Below are 21401 nucleotides of genomic sequence, written 5' to 3' on the forward strand. Positions count from 1 at the left end.
AAGCCTTTAGCTCATTTTTCTGTTGGGTTTTGTCTGCCTTTTTCTCATTTACTTGTAGGTATTTTTTATATATACTCTATGTGAGTCTTTTGTCAGATATATATATTGCCAGTCCCTTCTCTGTGATTGCTTTTTCACCATCTTAATGGTGATTTTTGGTGAACAGAAATTCTTTATTTTAATGTAGTCCAATTTACATATTTACCCTTTTTGCTTGGAGCCTTTTGTATCTTATTTGTGAAAAGTTTGCCTACCCCAAGGTCATCAAGATACTCTTCTATATTTTCTACAAATTTAGGTCTATAATCTGTCTCAAATTTGTTTTTACAAATGGTATGAGATATGGGTCAATATTCATTATTTTCAGTATGACATCCAGTTGACCCAGCACCATTTTTTGAAAAGACCATTCTTTCTTCACAGAATTGAAGTGTTACCTTGCCCTTAATTATGTCGACTCTATGTGTGTGTATGTGTGTGTGTGTGTGTGTGTGTGCACACAAACAGTACAAAAGTGTATGAAGTAAAAAAGTGAACACCCCCTTCTAGACATGTGAAAATGAATAGGTGCTATAAATGGTTTGATTTGTATTTGTTTTAGCCTGTACAGAGAGAATTATGCTTTTTTCTTTAAGTGGGATAACACTAAATATGTTACACAACTTGACCTTTTACTCAACTGTTTCGGACATCCTCTATATAAATACATTGCCTCAATCTTTAACACCTGCATGGCATTCCATAGTATGAATGGACGTTAACTTTTTTGGCAGTTCCTCTAGGCATGAGTATTTTGGAGGTCTCTATTTTTCCTCCATTACATATAAATACTTCAGGAATAGTCTTGTGTATCTATCCTTTTGCATTTGTGTGAGTGTTTCTACAAGGTAGGGTTCTAGAAGTGAAATTATTTGTTAAGACAGTATGCACATTTTAAATTTGGAAAGAGTTGGCCAAGTTTTCTCTAGAAAGGACATAGTTGGTAGTTCTAACCAACATTTTTAACAGTACCCTTTTTCTGTACATCTGCCAACAGTGGATATTAATAGTCATTTGATAGGTAAAAAGTCATCTCATTATTATTATTTGCATCTTACTTGAACTCCTGTGAGAATGAGCAGCTTTTATATAGTATTACATGGTCCTCTCATTCTCATTTGCTTTTTGTTTGTATCAGTTTATTATACTATGTAACTGAAAGTTTATCAGTCATTCCAGTTTTTCTCTAGTTCCTCAGTTGACCTGCTTTGAAGACAGCTGTCTCAATTGCTTTATACAAATTTATCCAAAGTTAAGCTTATAGTTTAAACCAAGGATTATTCAGTGCAGGTCAGTTTACCAGAAGTCAAATCACAGAATAACCAGTTTATTGATATTTTAAGAGTTTTCTCAAATTTTTGTTTCTTTCCTATCCCTGCCTCTACCTCTAGTAGCCAAATAGTTGATATGAGCTCTCCTAGAGCCACTTTAAGGTTCTATCCTGACTGTAGTCAGGGGTGGGGCAGGGCATAATTCAAGTTAGGAAGGCTGCACTTAACGGGAAAGCCTGTTCATTGTTTATATCATTGCTGTAGTAAAGCTTTGAGAATCCTGAATCAATTTTGCAAATCAGTTATCTACCAGATTGATTTTTGGAGAAGTAATTCTTTAGGTATGGCTGACAGAGGGCCAGAGGGTGGGAGAGTATATCAAAATTCCCAGGAGGGAAGTGTAGTTTGGAAAAAACATTAATTGATACAGCATCTTAATATAACTTTGTATTTGGAAAGTTTAGAAAATACTGTGTTGTTAATACAAATTTTCAAAACTTAAGATTATATAAAGGTGTCTTAGGAATATACAGGAGACATGGTAATGAAGTTATATAGTTATTCTCAGTGTAAGGAAAGAGGAAGGTATTTTTATATTTCTTAAAATTGAGTATTACACTCCTGAGAAATACTCGTTTAACCAGCTGTATTCTTAACACAAATTCCCTAACAAATTGCCCCTCCCCACAATAACCATATAAATAATCAAGCAATATAAACCGAGAGAATTGGGTCTCTAAGAAACAGTTTATAAAGTCTGTCAGTTCATTAATGACTGTCCAGATTCATTCCCTGAAACACAAACTCCAGTTCTTCCCGAATAATGAGCCATTGTCACGGTACCAGTCCCAGTGCTGGCAGAATTCCTGCTAACCTTAGCTTACCCACTCTAATTTCTCATTTATATCATGTCCTATTTATCTCAGCCAACGAGATAAAGATTACTTCCTAGCCCTCAGTGACATAGTTCCATAAATCCCCAACATAAACATGTAGCGAAGCAGACAAACCAAAAGAGCCAATTCATTAACATTAGTAAATTCATGGCAGTCTGCGAGCAAGTGGCCACAGTATTTATCCGCTTCAGAAAGTCATTCCACAAATATTTCTGGAGTGCCTTTTTTGCCGGGCTGGGTGTGAGGGATGCAGCCCTTGCCCCGTGGGCTCTGCAGGACTTTCTAGTCGCGTCTACTTTTCCTTATATTTCCGTAAGGATTTCACCTCAGCTTATCTGTCCTGAGTTTCTACTTTTTCACATTGGTAAATATCTATCTTTTTAGATTTTAGTTGCTATTTAAAATATTTAGCAGATTTCAACATGGATTTACAATTTCTCCTTCAGCATTACCAATTTTGCACCTGATGTGTGTATGTTTTTTAAAAATTATTTCTAGTTCCGTGCTGCTATAAAACTCTCCCCCCTCATCAGCAGCTTTGCACCTAATCTAGGTAGATGCGTTCTCATAAGCATTCAGTGGCTTGCCTTCTTTCTCTCACAGGTATTCTTCTCCTAAACTGGGCAGTGCCCTTGGTTTGTAGGTTTAAGTGTTACCCCCTCCCACTAGCTCTTTGAGTTTTTTATTCTTTTCACTTTAAATTCAGCGCCCCTACTCTTTTTCACTTTTATTTGAAGTGCCCTGAAGTCAGCCACTTGCAACTGCTTGTGGGGAGATTCTGGCGCCAGTTTGTATACCTGGAGTTGCATATCTTTTCTCCTTCCACCAGGCACCAACCTCCCCAAATAAAATCTGAATTTTTTTTCTAATCCTTGCAACAAAACAACACTTTGCTCCTTATAGTATCCTAGACTCCTGATGTGTCCTTATAGGCTTGCAGTGCTCTTTAGTAGTCTTAGCAAATATAATGATTACAATCTAAATCCTATTTTACTCTTTCCTTGGTGCCTAGAATCTCGTTAGTGTGGCAGTTCTTCTCGGGGCTCTCTAGGTTTTCTTTATCCCTGCTGCTCTGTATGTGGACACATGCAAGTGTAAGTCAACTTACTCTGACTTTAGAGTTCTCTTGTCTACCTGCTCACTTCAGGCCCCCCCAGAAGCAGAGGTTACCATGGGCTCAGATGGACGGGTAGGCATTATGACTATGCTGGGCTCCATAGCAGAGAGGGGAACATCATCGATTGAGAAAGACATGTCACATGCAGGCGGATTAAAATTTCTATTGAGACAGACTGAGAAATATGCCCTTAACCATGGAAGTTTGTTCATCAAAGGTGACTCCTGGGTTTAAGGCAGATGTTTTGTAATGAGGCATAAAAAATTTTTACTGCTGTGAACAATAATATGAAGGGTAGGTGGGACATGTCCTCATATGGGTTGATTGTATTTTGTACTTCAGTTACTTCTTAGACAGTTATTTTTTTTAAGAGACTCTGTGTCTTTAAGAGAGCTCTGTTTTCAGAATGTTATCTGCAAAGATTCCTCTAGGAACAGTTGTGATTAGTCATCATCAGCCAACTTGCTTCTTGAAGGCCTATAGAGCTTGTGTTTTTGTTTGTGTTTTTTTTTTTCCATAATTGCTACATGGGACCACTCACGGTGCCTGGCACATGATGGTGAAAAACACGCTCCCGTCTGAGAGTCAAATCCAGAGCGCTTCCCGTGCTCTGTAAAGCTTGGCAAGATCTGACTTCCCTGCTGCCTCCCTCACGCTCTCCTCCTCCTCACTCCATCCACGCTGGCCTCTTGGCAGTTCCTGGAACACATCAATCCCACTCCACCTTAGGGCTTTTGCTATGTTTTCTACCCAAGACACCCCTCTCCCAGATAGCCGCATGGGGCTCCTCTGCTTCTTTCAAGTCTTGGCTCACATGGCACCTCTTCAAAGACGCCTTTCCTGACCACCCTTTTATGTGTAGTTGCCCGGTTTGATCCTTATTCATAGCAGTCATCTCTGATCTATTATTATGTAGTTGTTTTTTATTATATCTTCCCCTCCACTGGAATATAAGGGGTTTTGGCTATTTAACACAGCTGTGTTTCCTAGGCCTGCTACATGATAGGTGCTTGGTAATTATTGAATGAATGAATGCATATTTAGATTAATGAATGAATGCATTCCTACATATATAGTGGCCCTGTAGCAGCAATGCCATCTAATTCCAGAGCAGCCTCTGAGATAGAAAGACACAGATCAAAAAGAAATTTTGATCCTTACTGTCTTCTCTCTTAGATGTGTAGGCTTAAGTTTTTGGCCCATAGCAACTTGAATTAAAATCTTTTATCTTCTTCCATTTTCTAGTATCCCAGATTCCTTGGCTGCCATGAACTCTTCTATCTAGCACAAATAGGACCCCCTCGTTTATTCCTACCCATCTCCACCATCTTGGTCCCCTTGTTTCGCCATGAAGTGTTTGGTCCTATACTACTGTTCCTAGCATGTCTCATGACCTGGGGAGGGTAGTTATTGTTCTCTACCCCTTCAGGGCTCTTGTCCTTCCTTTGGGTGGGACTAGGCAGAGAAAAGGTGGTTGTACATGCTGGTCAAGAAGCTAAGCCCAAAGAGAAGGCAGAAGCCTGTGAATCTGAAATTAATGCCCACATTAGATGAATGTCTGATTCATCAAGTACCAGATTAATTGATTTTTTCCAAGGTACTTTAATTATGTTCTTTGTTGTTTTTATCCTCTGTACTTGGTAATATATGCTTCTGTAAGTCTCAGAGTACTTGGTGTTTTTTCCATGTACTAACTCCATAATGATCTTCATGATATTAGTACAAGCTCTTTAGCTCTATTCCTCATGGCAGGTGCAGCACATTAGCACCAAAAAATTAGACCATAATGCAACAATAGCTTACTGAAAACATCCATAAATATCTCATAAAAGCTTAGAATTTCCTTAAATCAGTAACATCACTGTCGAAGAGCTTTCATCTGTTACCCTGTAAAGAGTGATAAAATACTTAAAACATAACACGGTTCTGTATATTATAAACTGTGGTTCTTTACATTAGGTGGTTTTAAATTTATTTAGGTAGGTACCTTTTTTATATTCCTACCTGACATATGGGCCTTTTATCATTTATAATGCTGTTGTTGCCATTTTAGTAAATAAGATGGTTTATGAGCACCGTTCATCAGTGAAACACATGGCTTTCCTATTATTTAGCACCTGGTTAAACAAAGGTTTAGCGATGTAAATTCTGTACTACCTTTTTAAAAATGCTCTCTTCTCATTGTCTTGTTTTTCCTTATTGGGTGGATGACTGGCTGTTAACTGAGTAGTCTTATTTTTCCCTCTCTCTCCACTGTCACCTAAGATGGAGGAAAGGAAGTACTGTCCATGCACCAGATCCTCCTTTACTTATTACGGTGTAGCAAAGCCCTGGTTCCCGAAGAGGAGATTGCCAATATGCTTCAGTGGGAAGAACTTGAGTGGCAGAAATATGCGGAAGAATGCAAAGGCATGATTGTCACCAACCCTGGGACGGTATGTGCTGGTGTTGACAGTCAGAGACTGAATCACCTTCGTTTCAGGTTTGAGTGTTTTGCAAAAACGATAACAGAACATTTTTAAAGATTTAAAATTTAAAATTCATTGCTTCTTGTTCTTTGAGTAATTTTTTCCTTTAAATATTTAGTAAATAAGAAAAATATAATGTAGGCATATTTAGTAGTAATTTCATCTGCTTAGTAAATTTATTCTGATTATTATGGAGAATTTTGAAGTTTTTAGATACGTTCAGATCTAATTTTTTGCTGAGTATAAAAGTAATATGTCTTCACTATAGAAAATTAGGAAAATAGAAAAACGGCCCAATGAAGATAAAAATTACCCAATAATTCCATTCTCCAGAGATGATACTATTCACTTTTCTAGTTTCTTTAGAATAGACATATTTCATATTGTTTTGAAACAAAATTGGCATCATACTATTAAATATTAACATTCAGAACTTTTCCTTCTTATCCTTCTCCAGGAACAACAACCACAAAGTTATTTTTCCTTAGTCTTAAATCTCTTGAGGCGTGTAATAAAAAAAATGCCCCCAAGTTATTTAATTAACCCCCTGTTATTGGGCACCTAGGTTGACTCCAGATTTTTGCTATAACAAATAATGCTGTGTTGAATTTGTATATATGTGTGTAAACATGTATACGTATGTATGTATTTATCTTTGAATGTGTCCATTTAATTCCTTAAGGTATGCTTTTGAAGGCTTTTGGTACATGTTATAAATTGCCTTCCAGAGGGTTGTAGAATTTGCACTCTGACAAGGAGTATATGAGATTGCCCATTCCTTCATACAGTTATACTAGTTTAACAAAAAACTTTGTCAATTTGGTAGGAAAAAAATTGATACTGTTTAGTTCAGTTTTCTGTTTATTTTGGTTTCTAGCAAAAATTGATATTTTAAATGTTTATTGACCTTTAAATTTTTTTTTCTGATAATGGCTTATCAATATCCTTTGTCTAATTTTCTTTTGTGGTATTTGTCCTTTTTTACTGATTCTTTGCCGTAATTGTTACAAATATTTCCCATTTTATTCATTTTGTTTCTTAAATTTTTTGCTTTAAAATTTGCTTCTAATGTTTATTTTGAGGTAAAAATATAAAAATCAAAGCAGAGAATTAATAGATAACTAGTTTTCTCTTATAAAGAATATGCTGTTTTATATATTTATTAAAAAATTGTTTTGTCTAAAATGTTATTTCATAAAATAGTTATATATTGGCATCTTATCAGGATATAGTTTTCCAAAAGTGGAGAATTAAAATACTTCTATGTAAAGAAACAGTAGTCTATTTAAACAAAGCTGTTGTTTTTAAAAGGCTGCCAAATTGTTTAATAGCCTTGATTCATAAAAATAAAAACTCTGGATCAACTTGTTGTAGCATGACAGTAACATCTGCACAAGCAAAATGTTGCTATTTGCAAATCAAATATTCCAACTAATACTGATTATTTTAAACAAATCTAGAAAGTGAAAGTTTAATAAAAACGTATTTAAACATTAAAGTTGTTTAAAACTAAAAAAGTTATACAATTTTTACTGTTATGTTGTTTAGCCACACAAATAATTATTAAAGTAACTTTAAAAGAAGTATACAAGTCATAGTACTATGCAGGTGTGACTCTGGACTTAATTTTTCTTTAAACAGTTGCACAAATTTACATTTCTTCTGTCAGTTTTATAGTTGGGTCAGAGGATGGGTGGGTGTGATGGTGGTGGGAGACATGCCTTTTCACCTTGGTAGGTCTGCTTGAAGAATCCCATGATTTACTGTGGAAACACTTTCACCCTGGGGCTTTCTTCCATAGCCTGGTTAAAATTTCCTAAGATCCTAGGATCAGTTGGAGAGCTTTTGAAAATATAAGAATGCCCTGATGGACCCCACCCCATATGCTCCACATAATGGGGTTCAAAGATCTGTAGTTTAAAAAAATAATCCCAGTTGCTTCTGGTTCACTCCTTGCTTGTTTTTGAGCCAATGGCATAGAGGATATTTACTCCATTACCATGATCATCATTCAACTCAGTTGTTGAGGGACTACTACGTAAGCCAGGTGCTAGTGAAGTATATAGATTATGTATGTTGCTTGTCCAGCTGCAAATTCACAGTATATCCATATGAAAGGAGTCTGTGATGAATTATTGAATCAATGGACCAATCTGAAAAAGCCGGTCAGGAAAGCTTGTAGTTTTTGGTGAGATCACTGGGCCGGGCTGCCAGGTATTCTTCATAAACATTCCACTGTGGTCTTTAAGGAAGGAATCAAGAAATTGTTTAAATTATTGGCACAATTGAATGTACATACTACTTGAGATGGTATGTGGCCAGTTTTAAAGATAATAAGGAAACCACAGGTTAGTCAGGGTGAAAGGTTTATGTTGCAAAGTAATTGGAAATAAATTAAGAAAGCTAAGTTTGGGTGCCAAGCTTAGGGACATGTTGAAGTTAATTTTTTTTTTCTTTTTTTAGTATTTAGTATTTAGTCTTAGTGTAAAGGAGAAAAATATTCTGAAAACTCAGTATAATAAAACATCCTTTCATTATATCCTTTTGAGAATAGGGCAGAATAGACATGGCACCACATTTCATCCTCTGCAGTACTTGCGTTGGAAGATTGCCCAGTGGTAAGGATATTGCGGAATTTATTAAAATTTCCAAACCATTATGGTCACATTAAGTACTTTATTGCTGCAGAACTTAGAGGAATTAATCTCCCTCCCTAGGTACTTTGCCTCTGCTGGGGAATACTTTGGTCATTGGCAAGAATGTTTTTTATTCTTCTACAAAAATGGTATGATAGATACTGTAGGGTGTGGCCAAAGTCTAGAACTTATTTCATCCCCTCCCCCTATAAATTAGAGATACTATAGATATTTTAAATCACTGTTTCCTCTGTTGATACCATAGCATGGTATTCAAAATCATGAAAACATGAATACTTCACTAGCGTTTTTCTGTGGTGCAATACCTCTTTTAAAAATGAATTCTGCTGCTCTGATGCATAAAATATTGGAAACAATTCTTAGACCCAAATAACATGTTGCTACTGTTTATGGGCATTTAAATAATTTTATCTTAGATTTTTTGTGACCAAAATCTTCTCCAATTATTAATTTTGAGAGCAGAGGTCAACTTTTCAAGATGCTAGTAAAAATTTGACTGTTAAATGACATTGAAATATTCTTTAAAAACTGAAGTCTAAGTTGTTTTTTCACTAATGTAGGTGAATTTACACAAATCTTTTTACTTTGTCATCAACTTGTATTTGTCACATGGCTGACTAGGACTACGGTTGTGGGTAGGGTAACCAGCTTGTCCCAGCTGCTGGGGGCTTTTCCAGTCTTAACATTGAAACCCCTGTGTCCTGGACAAACAAGTCATAGTTGTTGGGCATAGCTGTTCAACAGAATGAAGCTCCTTGGCCTCCATGGGGATCAACTCTATAGCCTTGGCTCTAAAGCAACTGAGCCAAAGACCCCACAATCTCTTAGTAAGAATTTAGTTTCTAATTAGGGACTGCCCTGAGCATTGAGTATAAGCAAGGAGGTTGCTAAAGCATACTCTCTGTGATTTTACCATCTTTTCACAAACTTAAGCTTTCAAGATGAAAGATATTTTACAAATGGATCCTCATACTTAAGTAACTTAAGAAGGAACCAGCTGTTCACTTCTTTTTTTATTAGACTTGGGGGAAAAAAAAAAAACTTATGAAGCTCTCTATTAAAATTTAAGAATGGCCTACATGGACATAATAAGAGAAGCTTAACTATTTGGTCTTTGTACCACCATACCTTTTAATTTAAAGGTATAGAATTAAAGGAATACACAAGGTATACAGAGCACTAATGGGGGAAAAAATGATATAGAGGCATCTGTCTGTGCCTCCTGAGTAGAAATAAGCTATTCATTTGAAATGTGAAATTAAAGCAGAATAAGCCAGCATATCTCTTTCTGGTCATGTGGAATACTTCCTCTGTGCCTTTGGAGAGGTTAAGGAAAAGTTACATCTGCCTAAGTGTCCTTTCAAAAGTTTAATTTTTAAAGGTTTCTATGTGGATGGCAAACAAGGACAAAATCATTGTTCATTATGCCAAATGGCACAGACTCATTTATAGGGATGACACTATAGATTTTATATAGTTTAGCTGCTATGATTAAAGCGTTTTTAAATGACATTTTCCCTTTGGGGATGAGGCTTTCCTAGGGAAAAATCCGATTACTTTCTTCCCTACTTAGATTAAAGACAATTCTTAAAGACTTCTTAAGGGAATAAATGGCTTTGATTTTTCTCCCTAGAAACCAAGCTCTGTCCGCATCGATCAACTGGATCGCGAACAGTTCAACCCCGATGTGATTACTTTTCCGATTATCGTCCACTTTGGGATACGCCCTGCACAGTTGAGTTATGCTGGAGACCCACAGTAAGATATTTTTCAGTGTTTGTCTTAGCCAATTTCACCTTCTACTAACAGCTGAATTAGCGAGGAATCCCCTTTAGTGGATTTTTCCTTTTTAAAATTTAAGACCTGAAATGAGCCATGTTTCCAAATTTAGGTTACCAAATGAAGCAAGTTTTGGTAGCTCCTGAATAATTATTTTCTCTACATGTTTGACTGCAGGAAATTATTATTCAATAGATTATCCTTGGCAGTCTTGGTCAACATGAGTCCTGTATGTTTTTAACCTTTAAGGAACTTTTCCTTTATCCATCATTATAGTACTTACTGTTATTATTCTTTTTTATTTTTTTCAATGCCCTCTAGAGGAAAGTAGCGCCATGTTGGTTCTTAGCACTGCCACATTTACACAGAGTTCTGTTTTTGGGGGACATCTTAGTAAGAGCTCAACATCCCATGCAAAGTCAAGGGTTGTACTGGAAGGAGAAGCCATGACTTCTGACTCTTAGAATTGATGTTACTTTCCAACTGGCATGTTAGTGTTTTGCTGGGAGAAAATGAAGATGTGTGGGAATGGAAATAGTACCATTATATTCTTCAGGAGTGTTTGGATTCTCTACCTTATTAAACAAACAAACCGTTTCCTGATTTAATTTTTTTAAAGGATTCATAATGGGAGAAAAGGGCATGGGAGATTTTCAATTCATAAATCCAATTCTGGCTGATATATTAGAAGAGGCTAAAGGGTTTTGTTCTTTTTTCCCCCCTTTGGATAAAAGTATGAAGCAGTGAACCAGGCACTGTGTAAGTACTTCTTTCTTTCCTCCATTCTCTAAAAAAATGTTATCAAAAAGGAGACACCCAGCTAAGGCCAAGAAAGGAGCAGTTTCAATATGACAGAAAATCTTTGGAAAGTCCCTTCTTTTCAGAAAAGTGTTAGTAGAATGTGATTAGGCTCCCGTGGACTCAGATGGCAGGAGTGTGAACTGATAAAAGACTTCATATTCTCTTCATTTCCAGGATGCTTTAACTGTGAGCCAGGTTATAACATATTTGGCTACAAATATGCTTATTTTTGTCATGGCATATACAAATTGATATACACCATTTGTCTTTTTTCCCTTCCCAGTGGAAAAATGGATGTATGTAGCTATGTAGCTTGAGTGTTGTCCCAAAGGGGGTTCTCTTTTCTAATACTCTCCATCTTTTACTTTCAGTGAAGGCATTTTGGACACGGACAGTATCTTTATTAAGTAAGGGGTCTTTCTTTCAACAAACATCAGATAACACATATTTAAATAAAATGTGTTACTTTCAAAGAGGTAACAATGAGAAACCATACATGTTTCTATTGGTTTTTGTGTGTCTCCCTAGGAATTTTTTCCAGAGAGATTCATCCGTATAGTGACACCTCAATTTCAACCCATATAGGCAATAATCAACTTAATAAGTAGGTTCCAGGTGACTCTTGGTCATCCTACTCCTCAACCCCCCCAGATCACATCCTTCCTTAGAATGAAGGTCTGCTGCCATTAAGGATATTCACAAGAATGCATTTATGATTGAGTAGGCCTGTTAGAACACCTGGCTTTATTGCACTTTAGATTTGCCTTCTTTTTGTCTGAGGTGTCTGTCTGTCCTTTTCCTTAGGTACCAGAAACTGTGGAAGAGTTACGTAAAACTTCGCCACCTCCTAGCAAATAGCCCTAAAGTCAAACAAACTGACAAGCAGAAGCTGGCACAGAGGGAGGTCGGTATTGGACCTTGTTCTCCTGTGACTAATGGTGATGCACTTCAGGTTTATTTGAGATTGTTTTTACACCACACTTCTAGAATAAGATGGAAAGAAACTTTAAAAAAAATCACACTTTATTCCCCTCCTCACGTTAGTATGCTGATTGATTTTTTTCATCTTTTAGTAGCTAAGGGACCATTCTCCCCCCCTAAAAAGGCCAGTTTTTTAAAGAAAGTTGGGAATAAATATAGCTTCTATAGAAGTTAAAGTTTAAAACGTGCTGGATCAGCCTTTTATCATTATTTAGACTGCACATAGTACCACTTATTCAAATTTCGTGGTCTTAAGGTTGTAAAAGATTGGCTTCCATGTGTCTGTTAGTTTGGTAAGGTGAACTGATTTTCTAAGGTTTTATATCCCAAATTCCATATTTCTTTACTAATGGGTAGTATTATCTGTATTCTAGGATCATTTGTGTTTTAGTTTTAATTTTAAGAATAAATGGATTCAGTATCAACATAAATTTTGTCTCAGTAAGGTTTTATTCTGTTGCCATAGTGTAAGAGCGAGCAAGGTGGGGTTTTTTTGGTTTGTTTTTTAAATTTATTTATTTATTTATTTATTTATTTATTTATTTATTTATTTATTTATTTTGGCTGCACCAGGTCTTGGTTGTGGCACACGGGATCCTCATTGCAGCATGCAGGATCTTTAGTTGCGGCATGCAGACTTTTAGTTGTTGCATGCAGACTTCTTAGCTGCGGCATGCAGACTCTTAGTTGCGGCATGCATGCGGGATCTAGTTCCCCAACCAGGGATCGAACCCAGGCCCCCTGCATTGGGAGCACAGAGCCTTACCCACTGGATCACCATTGAAGTCCCAAGAGCAAGGTTTTGAAGCTGGCAAAAGTGTTTGAATTCTGACCTCATCACTTTCTGTGACTTGAGTCAGTCAGCTTCATTATAAAGGACAGAACCAAGGCCAAGAGAGGCTGACTGAAATGTCCCTCTGTTGGTGCACCCAGGGAAAAAGGTGGTTGTATGGACTTGAAAATACTCCATTTAACTTTCCTCCAGTGGTATTGGCCTGTAGTAGGAACTTAATCAGTGGTGGAGCTGGTGGTGGTGGTTCCTGTTGTAATTATGAATTCCTATGAGATTTTTATTGAATAAGCATACAAGTATAAAATTATTTTTTATCATTAATTATTTGAAGGACGGCATAAAAGGGAAGAGTCAGTTCCTGTTTATGTCTTGCAGAAGTTTTGGATCACTGTCTTTTTTTAATAAAATGTACCCTTGCTGCAAGGGTTTGCAAATTGGATGGCAGCTTTGACAATTACATGGGTTTCTGGTTAATTTACTGATTGTCTTTCTTATATGTAAATGCTTAACATAAGGCTTGATTTAAATATAATTTTTACATGCTGATTTCAAATTCCAAACACCACATTTTGTTTCTTTTTCAGTAAAAGGGCATTTTTTGTTTGAACTCGCCAGAGTAGTTGATTTGGTTTAGTTTTTTTCTTATCCATTTACCAGGAAAAGCTGGCTTATCCCCAAGGCCTTTATTATTTTTTTTTAAAATCTAATTTGGCAAGAAGAGGTTTGACTACCTGAATGTAAGGGTGAATGAATCCAGCTAATTTACTAATGCTTGTTGTTTGGCTTAGTATTGCTTTAGAACTTAAAGGTTACTCATCATAATGGGGTCTTTTCTAGGAAGCGCTCCAAAAAATACGACAGAAGAATACCATGAGGCGAGAAGTAACAGTGGAGCTGAGTAGCCAAGGATTCTGGAAAACTGGCATCCGTTCTGATGTCTGTCAGGTGATGATACTTCTAAGAACACAATTATACCCAAACATCTCTTCCTTTAAAAGGCATCTGGCACTGAAGTCTTCCTAATTCTGAGAAGTTTCTGCAGAACATATTACCTGTAGCTAAATGGAACACCAACCATAAATTGTTTTCTATCATTTGGGTTTTGTTTTTGTGTCAGTTTTCGTGTTGTCTTGTTTCATTGTGTGTGTGTGTGTGCTTGTGCATGTGCACGGTGGGGGCATGGGAGGCACTGACTTAGTAATGCTCAGTTCTGTCACTGTACACTGAATGAAGGCAAGTCTGTTCTTCAAATGCGTCTGCCTGTTTGAGCTCGTGGGTAGGTGCCTGTCAAAAGAGATCCTCCAGCAGCTCTACAGGCAGATTCCTGAAGGTGGTGTGTACAAACTTTCCAGACTGATGACTCAGACTTATATTGCAGAGAACGCAAGGCATTTATGAACAGAAACAGTATACATTTCATGTTTGAGCCAAATGATAATATTTTTTCTTTGGGTAAACTTAATAAAGGAACATTTCAGCTCTATATATAACTGGCTCACTAATAAGTATTTTTGTTTTCCTTACGGGTGGAATTTTTACCAGATTAGAGGTCCCCAAAACCCAGCATGTTCTTTGACTCTCCACGTGATTCTTTTGTTACGACTGATATTGGTTGCAGTCCATGGGAATTACAGTAAAGGAAATGATTGCCCAGGCTGGGGTCAGGTAATGCCGTTTGCTGTGTTCGGCCTTTTGGAAGAATACTTCCAGGCTGCCACTTATCTGTTGTGATGGTAGCATGTATTGTAATAAGTTCAGATACTCTTAGGTATTCATTTCATCATAATGAGTTTTCTTTTAGAAAATCGATGTTGGCCTTTAATTATTGTATTGAACAGTGGAATGTAATTGTATCATTGAAGGAATTGCTATGTCATTCATTTACCATGTGAAGCTAAATGTTTTTGTGCTAGGATGAACTGCTATTGATGCAGTATTGCTAAATAGTTTGAAAATAATCATCTACAGTGGTAGCCAGTACATCCACCAAGTCCTCAGTTATTTTGCCAGTTGACCAGTTTTTTTTTGTACTGTGAGTATTTTCAGAAGTGACTCTCTTACTTCCATTGATTCTTTCTTAGCGCCACTTGGAGCCGTATCACCCAGTTTTTCTGTTTGCTAGTGTTTCTTCAAAACCCACACAACACCATAATGCCAACATAATGTCTTAAGACATCGTAAGAATAATGAGTGGAATCTTCAACAATCTGCTCAAACTCTGGTGATCTTGGTGATAAATCAAAGTTGATCATTTGAGATCATAACATTGTGGAGCGTTAAGAACTGGAAAGGACCTGAGAGTTCTTCTAGTTCAGTGGCTTTTAAACTTGTGTTTTTGGTTGACTTTGAAGTTTTTTTGTTTTTTAAACAAAACCCTATGGTGCCCTAGTTTGTAAAAAGATAAAAAAACAACTGGTTGGTGAGTGGTGGGTATGAAGGGAGTATCCATCCCATTGTACGAGATCTCTCTCCCACCCTGTGGAGCAGTCCTTGAGGCAGTTTTGTCCCGCTGAACACAATTTTTTTGAAAGCATTGAGCTCTTTCTACCCTTTGTTTTGGTAAAACCAATAGGGGTGCTGACTGATGTTCCCCTGCCGTTTTCTGTCCTTCAGCTGTGACACAGATAGCTCCTCAGCTGTTGGAAGCAGCCTGAGCACAAGGCTATCTTCTCTCTCTCTCTGTGTATTATTATATTTTACATCTGCCTTGAGGTTGTTAGGCAAACACACTCAATCAGTTCTTTTGACTAACTGGTTGGAGAAAATGGACCTGATTAAAACTCTGGCAAAGGTGAATACTTCTTGATCTAATAATGGTTCCTCCATCTGGAGAACTCCTGCTCTTCCACAGAAAACTGGCATCTGTTTCAAAGCCATGCTTCCATTCTCCTCTCCTATTTTTTTTACGAGTAACATTGGCTCTTAACTATATTTAATTTCTTATCCCAGAATAAATGTTTCCTTTTTTGTGTGTGTTCCTTAAATAAGATGGCAGGTAGCATGTAATAATGTCGTTTAAAACATTCAAAATAAATGCATTTAGTATTTTTGGTAATGAAGAAGAAGAATCTGATTGAGAAATAGCAGTTAAAGGAAATTATACACTGAATACTCTGAATAACCCTGAAGCCTGTGAAAAAATGGACTCATACTTAATTTTAAGAGAAAAAGGGTGAGCGCAGCTCTAAAATTGTTGGGTGGGGGCAGGGAGAGGTTTCCTCTCTTTGGTAGTTCATCGGTGTAGAACCTCCTTTTTGTTAGTAATAATTGCTAGTGGGTTGCTAGCGAAAGCCTTGTGATGCTGTCTGGCTGCCACTGGCGATAAAACTATTATGATGAATCTAAGGCAGAGCAACCTAAGGACCAGCATCTCACTCTAGAAGCATAATTTCCCAACCAGAGAAGACAGCAAGGGTTGTTAGAGATAAGAAAATTCTACCTGATGCCCCAACCAGTGTTAGGAGGAATGGAAACCTACGGGTGGTCCAGTAACCTGTAATTACACGTGAACTAAATGCAGACTTGAACCATGTTTAGAGAGAAACTGTTGAAAGATTTTCTCAGTGTTACTGCTTGTTAGAGTGAATTCCGGGTAATATGGAAGAAAAAGCAGAAATCAAAACCAAACTGAGGCTGAGAAATTCAGCATTATGACTCAGAAGAGGAAAAAAGGTATCATGTGGCTACAGTATCTGTGCTTTAAGAATGGGGTTTTGCACACTGAAGTTGAATTGGTGTCTTAGAGGAGTAGGTACCTGTGCCCTATGCTATGCTAAGGAGGTTGTCCATGGAAATCAATAAACTGAATCACAAGAATGAGGGATGAATAAATGTGACACACAGAGATGTCAAAAAAAGGAGCAAAGAATCTGCATCAGGACAGTCATATAACCAGTATGAGGCTCATGCAAAACTGGAGGACACTACAGCTCCTTATTTTTATGAGGAGGCTGGTGCCTGACGAACTACTGCTGGCATTGAGAAGAAAATCAGAGTCGTGGCTGGTGTTTGTATTGAGTGGACAGAGAGTTGTATTTGGACTGATTAATAGCTGGCTGTCTTCCTATAGTGACTATCTTGGATGGGATGAAAGCCTGCCATGTGTTATCAAGCTAACTGATGTTCTTGCTCAGTGATTTAGCAGGTGATGACTGAACAGTGAAATGAAACATCTCTAGGGATTAAGAGATTTTGGACAACACATTGAAGGAAGTATTTTCTAAGTTAAAACTTGGGGGAAAAAAGGAAGAACCTCTGAGAGGCATATGGCTTCACAGTTATTGTTAACAAAATTTTTGGACCATGTGAGAGACTTGATTTTTTTTTTCTTTTTTTTTTTTTTACTAGAGAAGTAATGCTTCTTGTGAAGAAAGGGAAGAAGATTTTGCTTAAAAGCTAACTGGCCTGATAGAGAACTATTATTATAGTTTTATTTTTAAAAATATCAATATTACAATATTATAATATCAATATACAAGATTAGAGAGGAAAGTATAATGAACTCCATGGACTCATCAGTCAGTTTCAACAGTATCAACAACATTTCTATAATACCAAATGCTAGTCAGTGTTCACATTTTCCCGATTAAACTGCCTATTTATTTGCCTATTAAATTTATTTGCCTGTTTGAAATGGAGTACAAACAAGATCCATACTTTGTGATTAGTTGATGTTTTTTTAAGTCTCTTTAAACTGTGGGTTCTCATTCCATTTCTCCCTTTGCTTTCCTTGCTAATTTGTATTGTGGAAGAAACTGGATCAGGTATTCTGTAGAGTTCCTAAGCTCTGATCAGGGTTTCCTTGATTGCAACTTTATGGGGTCATTTAACGCATGTTTCTGTCCCTTGTATTTCCTACAGATTGGTAGTTAGATCTAATACTGTGCTATCTAATACAGTACCACTGGCCACACATGGCTATTTGAATTTAAATTAATTAAAATGAAATTAAATGAAAAATTCAGTTCTTAGTTGCCCTCACCACATTTCAAGCACTTAATGGATACCTCTGGCTAGTGTCTATTGTACCAGCACAGATATAGAATATTTCCATCATCATAGAAACTTCTGTTGGACAGCAGTGATGAGTTTAAAGTTCTTTTTTTCTTTTTTTTGGAGGACTTTTTCATAGGGAGTAGTGTGGTCTCTCTCTTTTTTTTAAATAAATTTTAAAAATATATTTATTTATTTATTTGGCTGCGCTGGGTCTTAGTTGTGGCATGTGGGATCTTTGTTGCGACATTCGGGATCTTTAGTTGCGGCACGTGGGCTCTTAGTTGCGGTATGTGGGATCTAATTCCCTGACCAGGGGTCAAACCCGGGCTCCCTTCATTGGGAGTATGGAGTCTTAACCACTGGACCACTAGAGAAGTCCCTGGTCTCTCTTTTTTGTGTGTGACGTTATTAGTTATTGATGAATCATTACCGAGGCCCAGTAATTCATTAGGAGTTGCCAAAGTGATATTCTGTCTTTCCTTCTGCATTTATCAGAATACTTTTAAAAAGAATATTCCCCTCACCAGCTCTTTGATTACGCTGAGGTACAGATCCCATATAGGACAAAACCAAAAAAATTGCTCATTCTATTTATTCCATAATACATACACAAACAGTAGTCTTAGAATAACAGTATTAATGGCACCACCAACAATATGATTATGGGAAGTAGTTGTTTGTTTGGGATCTTTTTGTCTGTGATTATAGCTATATCCCACCAGGCATGCACACTCAGATTACCATGTTTTAAGGTCATTTGTGCTTATACCACAAACTGGATACACAGATTCATTTATTTTATTTTACTTTTGATTTTAAAGGTTCCTTTTAAAAATTACATATTGTCTTATAATTATGTAGAATATTTACCATGATTCCAAACTCAGATTTATAAATGCAATTATGTTTTTTAAAAATCTAATTTCTGTCTCTGTTGCTTCCACCTTGTTCTTGCCACTTTCCTTCCCACCCCAAAGGTAACCATCTTTTAGAAATGATTTAGTTTTTCCCATTTTAATATAAGCAAATAGACACACACACACTCTCTCTCGATATATGTGGCCTCCCCTCTGTCGAACTGTTTTGAAGTTTTGTGGTCACTTACGAGGTCTATTTTATTTGCCTTTTTTTTTTCCTTTCCATATCTCTTTATGTATTTAGGAGAGATTATATTTTTGTTCTAATGTTTACCTTTATTGTATAATTAAACTTCTCCCTCCTCTCCCTCTCTTTCTATATGTGCGTATCCCATTGTCTGTTAATGAAAATAACTACTATCTGCTACAGCTGGCCCTTGAACAACATGGGTTTGAACAGCTTAGGTCCTTTTGTCTCAGTGTCCAAAGATTTTTTTTTTCTTTAAAAACTGACAGTAGTTTTACTAGAATATGTCTCAGCTCTTTTTGGTCAGTTTTTTTCAGATATGCTGTGTGCCCTTTCAATGTATACTTTCACATTGTCTTTCATCTCAGGAAAGTTTTCTTGAATTACTGATTTCATTATTCTATTGTTTTGATTTCTTTTTTTTTTTTTATAAGGACTCCTATTACATGCATCTTGTATCTTCTTTGCTTATTTTCCATATCTATCATTTTCTCTTAAATCCTTCATTTTTTCTGATTTTTTATTTTTTCTAAAAGTTTTTCTTTTTTCCATCTTTTATTTCTCAAAGACACTATTCATTGGTTAATATGCTGTTGTGTTCCTTCTGTTTAGTCTATATTCTTGAAATCATTATTTCCTTCTATGTCTTTTTCCTGAGTTTTGTCACTTCTTTTCAAATCTTTCTTTCCTCTAGTCATCTCATTTCTGAATTAATATAGTATTTATTAATAGTTGTCTTTATAAATGTTATTGTTTTCTTAATTTAGTTTGTTTTGAAATAATAGGTTATAGCTTTCATTGGTTTTATTGGCATGTCTTTCTGGCATTTTATTATCGGCGGTATCTTGTTCTATTCCTTTCGTCTATTTTCTTATAAAATCCTTGAGTGTGATTTAATCATGATTCTTTTCCATTGCTCTTTAAGTTAAATCATGTTAAATAAGTGAAATATTTTCCTGTGCTCTTTTTTAAAAAATATTTATTTATTTATTTTTATTTGTAAATTTTTTTTGGCTGCGTTGGGTCTTCGTTGCGGCATGAGGGATCTTCGTTGCAGCGTGCGGGCTCTTTGTTGCGGCACGTGGGCTTCTCGCTGTTTGCAGTGTGCAGGTTTTCTCTCTAGTTGTGGCATGGGCTCTGAAGTTTGCGGCACACAGGCTCTCTAGTTGAGGCACGCGGGCTCAGTAGTTGTGGTGTGCGGGCTTAGTTGCCCCATGACATGTGGGATCTTACTTCCCTGACCAGGAACCAAACCCGCATCCCCTGCATTGGAAGGCGGATTCTTTACCACTGGACCACCAGGGGAGTCCCTGTTTTCCTATACTTTTAGAAGGAAATGTAAGCCCGAATAGTTCTCATGGTTCTAGAGCCTCTCCTTCTGTTGTTTTTGCAAAGTGATTAAAAAACTGGGGAGGGGGGGGGGGGGCGGGTGCTCATCATATCTGAGATCTGCTGCGTCTGTTTTGTTCCTCTACTTTTATCTGGACATTCTCTTTCTTTTGCCCTTTATTGTTTCCCTCCTGCTAAATGCGGCTTTTACTCCTAGCACTTTCTTTACACCATGGGGCTTTACCCTGGAAGGGAACTTGAGTTTTTAATTTTGAGCATTTTTAGGGCCCAGGCTTCTCCCACAGTGTTAGACTGTCCTCTTATACTCATCCAGTGAATTGGATTCTGCAGAGCCCTCTCCAGTTTGGGCCACAATTCCAGTGAATATATGTTAATTTGGGGGCTCTTCCATTCTTGGGGTCATCAGAAGCCCTGCTGCTCCCCCTGTGTTTTTTCTCTCTCAGATGCTGAGACCACACACAGGTCTTTGTCCTCACCCACACTTATTTTGGCATTCATGGGGATACCTTGTCATCTAGTTTTTATGTATTTCTTGTTCACAGTTCTATTTTGCTATCCTGGTTGCTCATTTTTAGTGGAGAATTTGAATAGATTTAAAAACTGTGCACTGCCATTTTCTTACGGTCTTCCAAAGGAGCTTTTAAAAATGAAAGCAGTTTCTAGGCATGAATGGAGTGGGGAGGAGATGCTTAGTGATTGTGTGTATTTTAACATTTCAAAAATTGATAATTTAAAAAACTGAGCTAGAGCCTCGTAGATAACCTTGAGACTTCTTTGTCAGGGATACAAGATGGACATGGGTCATATATACCTTTCCATGGTGGTCACAAGAAACATACCCGGAAAGAGAAACTGGCTCTATTTGGAGCAAGTTTAGAGGAAGTGGCGAAAGGGACTCACAGCTGTTTCACATAAGTAAAGGTTTTGTTCTTTTCCAGGGGTAGATCTAAGTTCAAAGGGGTAAACCTCCAAAGAAACAGATTTGGACTAATGATAATTTTTTAATAATCAGAGTACTGTAAAGGTAGTGTTGTTTTCTTAACAGGTAATGATGTATCTCTTCCCGGAGGTATTAAAACACCAGTTTGAATTCATACTTTAGAAAGATAGTTACACTGCATAGTCTTCATGACCCATCCTCCGTGTGTGC

The 21401-nt window shown here is 36.9% G+C and overlaps 1 protein-coding gene across 9 annotated transcripts in view; it reads left to right on the forward strand.

Moving 5' to 3' along the window:
- Positions 1-21401, forward strand: part of DROSHA (drosha ribonuclease III) — a 121526-nt gene that overhangs the window by 50042 nt on the left and 50083 nt on the right. For 8 of the 9 annotated variants that reach the window (XM_082453685.1, XM_082453679.1, XM_082453684.1 and 5 more), the window contains 4 exons: positions 5589-5758; positions 10082-10206; positions 11833-11932; positions 13640-13747. In XM_082453685.1, coding sequence (XP_082309811.1) covers positions 5589-5758; positions 10082-10206; positions 11833-11932; positions 13640-13747 — 503 coding nt within the window. The remainder of the gene's footprint in view (positions 1-5588; positions 5759-10081; positions 10207-11832; positions 11933-13639; positions 13748-21401) is intronic. The other variant, XM_082453683.1, reaches the window with a different exon arrangement.

Source organism: Balaenoptera physalus, assembly GCF_965194825.1.
Source record: "Balaenoptera physalus genome assembly, chromosome: 3".
Classification (NCBI taxonomy): Eukaryota; Metazoa; Chordata; class Mammalia; order Artiodactyla; family Balaenopteridae; genus Balaenoptera; species Balaenoptera physalus.